Below are 10,556 nucleotides of genomic sequence, written 5' to 3'. Positions count from 1 at the left end.
TGTGTTCTTCTTCAAAGATTTAGCAGAAATGATCACTTTCACTACGCTTTTGGGTTCCTGACCACATTCTGCCTCCTCCAAGGAATATCCTACAGGAAAATGCTATATATCTGTTATTTATTTTATTTTTATTAAATATATTTATATATTTTATTTATTTATTTATATTTTTTTGATTCAGAGTTCAGCTCTTGTTGCCCAGGCTGGAGTGCAATGGCACAATCTTGGCTCACTGCAACCTCCGCCTTCTGTGTTCAAGCAATTCTCCTGCCGCCTCCTGAGTAGCTGGGATTACAGGCACCCACCACCACACCAGGCTGATTTTTGTATTTTTAGTAGAGACAGGGTTTCATCATGTTGGCCAGGCTGGTCTCGAACTACTGACCTCAGGTCATCCACCAGCTTCAGCCTCCCAAAGTGCTGGGATTACAGGAGTGAGCCACTGCACCTGGCCAGAAAATGCTATATTTAAGTAGCTGCAATATTACAGCTAACAGGAAGTCGCAGGTTTTCCAAGATGACAAGAACAGTACTTGAAAGCTTCTGCCAATATTCTTTCTGTCAGTCCCCCTCCTCTCACTTGTCAAAGTCCACTAGTACCCAATGTGCTGACATTCCCACAAGAAGGCATCACCAAAGAAAACCTACCTGTGCTACCCTCAAAATCTCAAACAAACCATGCTCTTTTGGGGGTTGGGAATCCACTGCCACTGAACATTAACTCCAACAGAAATATGTGTATAACTAGAAAGGAAAATAAAGAAAAGGTGCTGGGGATGGATGTAGCGAGTGGTGAGGGGAATAGACGTCCCCTACTGGAATAGGCCCCCTTGTAAGGTATGAAGTCTTCCTTGTTAGAGATCTTCAGGTGGACCCTGGAGTCCACCTGCAAAATATTTTAAGGAAGCTCTAGGCCAGGTGCAGTGGCTCACGCCTGTAAACCCAACACTTTGGGAGGCTGAGGCATGCAGATCACTTGAGGTCAGGAGTTTGAGACCAGCCTGGCCAACATGGTGAAACCTTGTCTCTGCTAAAAATACAAAAATTCGCTGGACATAGTGCCACATGCCTGTAATCCCAGCTACTTGGGAGGCTGAGGCAGGAGAATCGCTTAAACCCAGAAGGTGAGGTTGCAGTAAGCCAAGATCGCGCCATTGCACTCCAGCCTGGGTATCACAGCAAGACCCTGTTAAAAAAAAGAAAGTATGTTTTAAAGGAGTTCTATGCCGATGAAGGTTGACCTCAATGACTGCTATGGTCCTCTGTTCTTCTGACTCCCAAACTGCTGCCTGGAAACAGAAAACAGGAGGCAGAGGAGGAAGCTGTATTTGGGCCTTGCCCCATGCCCTGGCCACATCTGCTGAAGAAAAAGCGGAACAGGGCTCAGGGTCCCCATAGTGTTTCTGATGCCAGCTCCTCAAAGAGCAAAGGTAATGGGTCATCTCGTCCATGCCTCTTCTCGGTTTCTTCTCTTACTTTCCTCTGAAGTCTGTAACTCTATTATTATAGCCAGGGAAAAGCAAAGCCTAAGGAGGAAATTACCACATTGGCACGCAACAGTCCCCCAAACGGGTAAGTGAATGACTGCGTTTACCTTTTCTTTCTTCCATTTCTCTTGATTGTACTACTGGATATAATGACTGCTACTTCTCACAAAATCTCTACTTTATACCAAAGCAAGAGGATCTATCACTACACAAATTTATTACAATTACTTTGAAAATCACATGGAGATTTAAATATCTATATGTTGCATACTGACATATAATTGAAGCCGTACATTTGGGGGGATTCTTTAGCACATGCGCTTGTTTTCTTCCTTTCCACTCTTGCTAATGTACAAAGTGCACCCTCCCCATCCCAGTGATTTTAATTCCATTCACATTCAGATGAGTCCCAAACTGAAATCTTCAGTCCTGAAGTCTCTAAATACTCATGTCCTATGTCCAACCACCATTTCAGTTTTAAAACTACTCCCTTAAGTTTATGAGCAAGGGATTTAATTGGGTTGAAAGGAGGCAACAAGGAATTAGAAAAATAGACAGAATCTTGTAATGGTTAAATTTTATCTATTGGACTGGGCACAGCGGCTCATGCCTGTAATCCCAGCACTGTGGGAGGCCAAGGCGGGGGGATGGCTTGAGGCCAGGAGTTCCAGACCAGCCAGGCCAACATGGCGAAACCCTGTCTCTACAAAGAATAAAAAAAATTAGCAGGGCATGGTGGTGCATGCCTGTGGTCCCAGCTACTTGGGAGGCTGAGACAGGAGAATCACTTGAACCCAGGAGCCAGAGGTTGCAGTAAGCCAAGATCACACCACTGCACTCCAGCCTGGGCAACAGAGCGAGACCCCATCTCAAAACCAAAAAAAAGGAATGTATATCTCAACTTGGCTTGAGAGAGAGAGAGAGAGAGAGAGAGAGAGAGAGAGCAAGGATGAAAGGGGTAAGAACACATACATACTTATGTATTTATTCAGGTAAATATATGTATTTGCATGCTGCCAGGCATCCCCTTACCTCTGACGGCTTCGTGGTGCATTTTCCTTTTCCTGAACATTCCAAGTCACTTGTGTGGCTCTCCCCCGGCACGCAGGTGCTGACCTTCACCACCAGAGTTAAGCGCAAAGCCACAATAGACTTAGTCACAGAATCATTCACAAAACCTAAAAGAAAATGAGGCAAAAGGAAATTGTCAAGTGTCTCCTCTTTAAAGGCAGTGTGTTGAAAGCTTTACCAACAGCTTTTCTACCAGATTATGAATTTAGTGTAGGCAGCACTCAAGTCTGACAAAACAAAACGCAGTGAGGCAAGGGAATAAAGTGCACGACCACCATCCACTGAGACCTCAGGACTTCAGGGCAGCCTGGTCCTCCTAAGCCTCACAAGAAACACCTAAGGCCAAGCAAAATCAGCACCAGGCGCTTGAGCAACCACCTCGGATCCTTTCGCTTTGCTCCCGCCCTTGCCCTCGGAGGGCTGCTTTGTCTCTCATTTCCATCCCTGTACTGGCATCTTAGAATTCAATCTCTGCTTTGGAACCCCAGGCTTCTACCAAGAAGCAGCTTACCTGCACTACCCAAGTCCTCCTCCTCCTCCTGGCTACTTTGGAGTCACAAATGCTGGAAATCTTCAAAGGCCACACCCAGTTATCACCTGCCCTAGTCTCAGTCCTCTTGGAGTGGGCATGCAGCATGGGTACACATTCTCTGTTGCATTTATTGATAATTGATAAGATATTCATGTTACTTGATCACCATCTGACTCCACAGTATCAAGTTAAGCCATACAGTTTTAGCCATCTAATAAATTCGGACTAATCATAGTTGAATATGGATTGCAGTATCATTGACATACCATATTTGTCACTGAATGATCTTCATGTCTTAGAGCAGCTATTCATACATACTAGGCAGCAATAAATATGGAATAAATTGATGAATACATATAGCCTCTAACTGGGAGAAATAAATATTTTAAGTATTTTTGCATCAATGATTATTTTCACTAAGTGAGCATTTTTTTCTCATATGAACATTCATTTGTATCTAATTTTTAATTTTAAAACAAAATATCGAAATTCATGAATATGATAAAAAAAGGTTTCCTCAGCTCTGTCAAGAGTAAAAGTTAAAAAGCCTCATCATTACAAAGCCACATTCATAGATAGTTCTACAACAAAACATTTGTAAGACCAAGGGGACTACTAGTGGGGAAAAGAGAGAGAAAAGAATTGATTCTAAGGCAACTGAAATGGGTTCCATTATCAGGAAAAAGAATAGGGTTTGGGTCCCTCACACCTCACACTATACAAAAGTAAATCTAGATGCCTTGAAGAGCTAAATGCGAACTAAAAACCTTCACAGCGGCACTATTCACAATAGCAAAGACTTGGAACCAACCCAAATGTCCATCAATGATAGACTGGATTAAGAAAATGTGGCACATATTGAATACTAGGCAGCCATAAAAAAGGATGAGTTCATGTCCTTTGCAGGGACATGAACGAAGCTGGAAACCACCATTCTCAGCAAACTATCACAAGATCAAAAACCAAACACCACATATTCTGACTCATAAGTGAGAGTTGAACAATGAGGACACATGGACACAGGGAGGGGACCATCACACACACAGGGTGGGGGACTGGGGAGGGATAGCATTAGGAGAAATACCTAATGTAGGTGATGGGTTGATGGGTGCAGCAAACCACCAGGGCATGTGTATACCTATGTAACAAAACTGCACGTTCTGCACATGTAACCCAGAACTTAAATAAAAAAAAAAAAAAACGTAAATAACAAACAAACCAACAAAAAAACTTTAAAACTTCAAGTGGAAAATATAGGGGGCCATTTCATTGATCTGAAGGCAGGGGATTTATTAAACAAGATGCAAAATAATAACCATAAAGAATAATCAATTTAACTTTACCCAACTTTAAATTATATGTACATAGCTACCATAGAAAAAGACAGTAGACAAGACACAGGCTTGAAAATGAAATTTATAATGCATAAAACCAGCAAATACTCAGCTGTCAGAATGTATGAAGAATTCTTTTAGCAAACTGCTTTTTTCTCAACGTTATTTATACTTATATAAATATTGAAATCTATGAAGCATTAAGAAACGCTGTTACACATATGTATACACACAGTAAAAGTATACCAAGATGCATGGAAAGAAACACATCAAACTCAGGAAAAGGATAGGGGGAAATGGGGGTAGCCAGGAAGACGGAGCTTCTGACCACCTATATATTTTATTTCTTTATTAATAATACATAGAGCACATATCACAAAACACTCAATCCTGTGTGCCAAAAAAAATCTTATATTCATTTCCATACTGTTATTTTATTTTATTTTTAGACAGAGTCTCACTCTGTTGCCCTGGCTGGAGTGCAGTGGTACAACCTCAGCTCACCGCAACCTCCAACTCCCGAGTTCATGTGATCCTCCTGCCTCAGCCTGCCAAGTAACTGAGATTACAGGTACCTGCCATCACACCTGGATAATTTCTGTATTGAGGCAGGGTATTACCATGTTGGCCAGACTGGTCTTGAACTTCTGACCTCAAGTGATCTGCGTGTCTTGGCCTCCCAAAGTGCTGGGACTACAGGCATGAGCCACCACAGCCAGCCTATAATATTTTATTTCTTTCTTAATAATATAGGCCAGGCATGGTGGCTGATGCCTGTAATCCCAGGACTTTGGGAGGCAGAGGCAAGTGGATCATGAGGTCAGGAGTTCAAGACCAGCCTGGCCAATATGGTGAAACTCCGTCTCTACTAAAAATACAAAAATTAGCCAGGCATGATGGTGTGCGCCTGTAGTCCCAGCTACTTGAGAGGCTGAGGCAGAAGAATCGCTTGAACCTGGGTGGCAGAGGTTGCAGTGAGCCAAGATCATGCCACTGTACTCCAGTCTGGGTGACAGAGCAAGACTCTGTCTCAAAATAATAATAATAATATAATATATAATAATAATAATAAAAAAAAAAAAAAATAAAATAAGAGCAAATTTTGCAACATTTTTATATCATTTATATACAATGAATCTTATACTCATTTCCCATAGTTCTACGCTTTTTTTTTTTTTTCTGAGACAAAGTCTCACTCTGTGGCCCAGGCTGGAGTGCAGCAGCATAAGCTTGGTTCACTGCAATCTCTGCCTCCCAGGTTCAAGCAATCCTCGTGCCCCAGCCTCCCAAGTCGCTGGGATTACATATACGTTTCACCACACCCGGCTGATTTTTGTAGTTTTGGTAGAGACGGGGTTTCACCATGTTGGCCAGGCTGTTCTCAAACTCCTGGCCTCAAGTGATCCTCCCACCTTGGCGTCCCAAAGTGCTGGGAGTACAGGCATGAGCCACCATGCCCAGCCAATTTTATGCATATCTTAAATATTGTGTAACCAAATTTTTTATTTAGATTATCATAGTTCAGGCATCACAACTTCAAACAGGCTTTGACAGGTTAAGAAAATATTAGTATCCTGAAATCTAGAATACACAGTCCCAAAATGACTTTGTGGTCACCTTCTCTAGACGTTTCCTCACCATTTGTTCTTATAAGTACATTTCATTGGCCAGGCGCAGTGGCTCATGCCTGTAATTGCAGCATTTTAGGAGGCCAAGGCAGGCAGATCATGAGGTCAGCAGATCGAGACCATCCTGGCCAACATGGAGAAACTCTATCTCTAATGAAATAGAAAAAAATTAGCCAGGCATGGTGGTGTGTGACTGTAGTCCCAGCTACTCGGGAGGCTGAGGCAGGGGAATCGCTTGAACCCAGGAGGCAGAGGTTGCAGTGAGCCAAGATTGTGCCACTGCACTCCAGTCTGGTGACAGAACGAGACTCAGTCTCAAAAAATAAATAAATAAATAAGTATATTGCATTAAGAAGTAATAACTAACTGGCTAGAAACAGAGCCCATGTTGATTCACCTCGTTTGCATGGTATCTCGCATCGCCTCATTAACTAACGGTCACTTGAAAACATGCTGCTTCTATTGGCAACAAATTAGCAAAACTTCCCAAATATTTTCAATGTTCTCAGTGTGGAAGTCCTTGCACAATAAGGTGTTGCACACTCCTAAAGCCTGTTTTCACAGGTTTACTCAAAGTACTACTTGACACAGTCAGGTTCGCTCATCATACTTTTAAAGAGAATGGTATGTTGAGAAATTTGGCTTAAAAAGTCAAAATAGACTTCCTACATTGTTTCCTTTCTCATACTTCTTTTCAAAGTTTTCATAAATGTAAGACTTCTCTCACGGCCTCTCAGCTATTTCTGTTTGTCTTTTCTGTTTGTTTTATATCTTTGGGAGAAGATATAAAAATGATACCACAAATACCTACGATGACTAAAAACCCTTCTGAAAACAGATTGAGCCTCTAAAAACAATAGGAAGTGCCTACATTAAGTAAGTATATATAGGCCGGGCACAGTGGCTCACGCCTGTAATCCCAGCACTTTGGGAGGCAGAGGCAGGTGGATCACCTGAGGTAGGAGTTCAAGACCAGCCTGGCCGACATGGTGAAACCCCATCCCTATTAAAAATACAAAAATTAGCCAGGCGTGATGGTGAGCACCTGTAATCCCAGCTACCTGGGAGGCTGAGGCAGGAGAATCACTTGAACCCAGGAGGCAGAGGTTGCAGTGAGCCAAAATCATGCCACTGCACCTAGGCAAATCCAAAAAACATAAATAAGGAAGGGTGTGGTAGCTCATGCCTGTAATCCCAGCACTTTGGGAGGCAGACGCAGGCGGATCACGAGGTCAGGAGCTCAAGACTAGCCTGGCCAACATAGTGAAACCCCATCTCTACTAAAAGTACAAAAAATTAGCCGGGCATGGTGGCAGGTGCCTGTAATCCCAACTACTCGGGAGGCTGAGGCAGGAGAATCACTTGAACCCGGGAGGCGGAGGTTGCAGTGAATGGAGACTGCACCACTGCACTCCAGCCTGGGCTACAGAGTGAGACTCCATCTCATAAATAAATAAATAAATAAATAAATAAATAAATAGATAAATAAATAAATAAAAGTATGTATATATGAATACATGCAGTGTGTATTTTATGAAATGTAATATAGATGTGTGGAATATATACACATAATTTAAAGTACAGTCATACAATGAAGTCATACAATGAAGGTTACTGAGAAGAATGGATCTACCTTTCAGAAGGCTGTGAAGAGCCTCTACCTTCCAGGGTAAAAGCAGGAGTGTCTATGGGACAGGCAGCGCATGCTTGAGGGACCACTCTGGAAGCCCAGTGAACCTTGCAGCCATGATTCAGGAAGAATGCACATGGTCCTTGAGGCAGTCCTGAAGTCCTGAAGGATGGACTTAACCTACAGGCAGGTGTTTCAGGCTGAGATCCAATAATATTAAATCTGTAGAACCATCTGCTTCCTATGAAAGAAATCTGGAGGGTGGTGCTATGGTTTGGCTGTGTCCCCACCCAAATTTCATGGTGAATTGTTGTTCGCATAAGCCCCACATGTGGTGGAAGGGATGCAGTGGGAGGTAATTTAATCATGGAAGCAGTTACCCTCATGCTGTTCTCCTGATAGTGAGTGAGTTCTCCTGAGATCTGATGGTTTTATAAGGGGCTTTTCCCCATTTTTCTCAGCACTTCTACTTGCTGCCACCATGTGAAGAAGGACATGTTTGCTTCCCTTCCACTATGATTGTAAGTTTCCTGAGGTCTCCCAATCCCTGCCGAACTGTGAGTCAGTTAAACCTCTTTCCTTTACAAATTACCCAGTCTTGCGTATGTCTTTGTAGCAGTGTGAAAACTGACGAATACAACTGGGGTTCTCTTAAATTGGGATCCATACCATCATCTGCCTATACTGTTTTGTGTGGCTTTGGAGCTTCAAAAAGCCAGGTCTGGACTATGGGAGGAGAGGAGCAAGACCCCACCTTCTCCTTCATCTGGCCAAAGGACTATAAAAAGCTATTGTTTCGGGCTTGTGACAAGGCCACCTGGATGAAATCAATTGCTGTGGCCAAGTGCTTTGGAAATGCACCAATGCATGAAGAACCACCAGGGTTACCTCATCCGGGCCATCGCATGCTAGAGGTGAGGAAGAGTAGATACCCACCATCTACCATGCTGAACAGGGGCCATCCTAGGGCAAAAAATAAAGCAGGCTTTGAATTGAGGAGCAAAAGAAATCTGTTCCTTCTGAATGGGAATCTGAGTTGCAATGATTCCTGGAGATCCCTTTGGTGCCAGTGGGTTGGCACAAATCTGATGAGGTCCTCTAGCTCTCAGAACTGCTTCTAGTAACTGTGGTCAATTGAGCTCTGCGTTGTACTTGTGTATTTTCTGGGCATTCAGTCAAGCCTTGTTAAAGCTAAGCCAGTTCCCCACATTCTATGCAGAATTAGGAGACAAGTGTCTCCTTTTCAAAGTCAGGAAATCAGAGGCACTCATACATAGAGAGAAGGAAGCCCTGCGAAGATGTCATCTCATGAGTGTTAGGCAGAGGAACACAGGGGAGCAGTGAGGACAAGACAAAGGACAGGGATAAGACCCAAAATGGAACAAACCAATTGGTGAAGGGAATCCATCAAGTAAGAACCCGAGTAACCATGCTGAGTGAGGACCTGACATGTCCGGCCTGCCCATGTTGGCTGCCATGCCAGTGCAGGTGGGTTCCTAAGTGACATAGGTTCCCCAGGCAAACACCTTGTGAAAAGCCACAGGTTCCTCCACACTTCAATCTCTAGTGTGTATGCCAGTTTCTCCTGTGGGCCCTATACTGGTTGAGAAAATAGAAAACTGCAAACAGTAACAACTCTGTTCATAATTGTCTAGGGTTTGTCTCAGGCCTGTGGGATCCCTCAAATCCCATCACTGAGGCTTTGGGAAACAACATTTACCCTGATTCTCCTTGGGACAGAGGAAGACATAGCTATGAGTTTAGCCAGCCTGGCATGTAAATGAACAACGTATGATCAACACCTCAATTATCTAGGAGAAACATTCCTGCATTACTCATAAAACGTGCTAAGACAAGGTGCTGGAAATGTGTTGAGTAGGAATAATAACCCAAGTATGCTGACCATAGAATTTATCTTCAACACTAAGACGGCTTTCAAAATACAACTTTTTATAATTATGCCTGGACACAGGTATAAAGTGAGACTCTCCCAGGCAATGGGACAATATAGTCACCCTGCACTTAATGTCCCAGGGAGCATCTGGAGACAGAATATCTGCGAAGTCCTACATCAGTGTCAGGAATGTTTTTAACAGGCAGAAGATGGATTCAAAAAAGCAGTAAGAAGTTCAATTCAGCCAGGCATGGTGGCTCACACCTGTAGTCCTAGTTCAATCCAGCCAGGCATGGTGGCTCACACCTGTAGTCCTAGTTCAATCCAGCCAGGCATGGCGGCTCACACCTGTAGTCCTAGCACTTTGGGATGCTGAGACTGAAGGATCACTTGAGCTTAGGAGTTCAAGACCAGCCTGGACAACATAGTGAAACCTTGTCCCTAGAAAAAAATTTTACAATGGCCTAGCATGATGGTTCATGCCTATAATCCCAGGACTTTGGGAGTCTGAGGTGGGCAGATCACTTGAGGGCAGAAGTTCGAGCCCAGCCTGGCCAACATGGTAAAACCCCATCTCTACTAAAAATACAAAAATTAGCAGGGCATCATGGCATGTGCCTGTAATGCCAGCCACTTGGGAGGCTGAGGCACAAGAATCGCTTGAACCTGGGAGGCGGTTGCAGTGAGATGAGATCGTGCCACTTCACCCCAGCCTGGGTGATGGAGTAAGACTCTGTCTCAAAATAAATAAACAAACAAATAAATAAATAAATAAATAAATAAATAAATAAAATTAGCTGGGCATGGTGGTACACACACCTATAGCCCCAGCTACTCAGGAGGATCACTTGAGCACAGGAAGGGGAGACTGCAGTGAGCTTTGATTGTGCCATTGCACTCCAGTCTGACAGAGTGAGACCCTGAGAAACGAAAAGAAAAGGAAGGGAAGAGAAGGGGAGGGGAGGGGAGGGGAGGGGAGG

At 43.5% G+C, this 10,556-nt stretch overlaps 1 protein-coding gene across 1 annotated transcript in view; it reads right to left on the bottom strand.

Annotated features, from left to right (window-relative positions):
- Positions 1–10,556, bottom strand: part of DNER (delta/notch like EGF repeat containing) — a 326,985-nt gene that overhangs the window by 145,066 nt on the left and 171,363 nt on the right. The window contains exon 6 of the mRNA XM_017895295.1: positions 2,520–2,665. Coding sequence (XP_017750784.1) covers positions 2,520–2,665 — 146 coding nt within the window. The remainder of the gene's footprint in view (positions 1–2,519; positions 2,666–10,556) is intronic.

This window comes from Rhinopithecus bieti, unplaced genomic scaffold (assembly GCF_001698545.2).
Source record: "Rhinopithecus bieti isolate Rb0 unplaced genomic scaffold, ASM169854v2 scaffold_24306, whole genome shotgun sequence".
NCBI classification, from domain to species: domain Eukaryota; kingdom Metazoa; phylum Chordata; class Mammalia; order Primates; family Cercopithecidae; genus Rhinopithecus; species Rhinopithecus bieti.
Note: the sequence above shows the minus strand (reverse complement) of the source record. Positions and strands in the feature narration are given on the sequence as shown.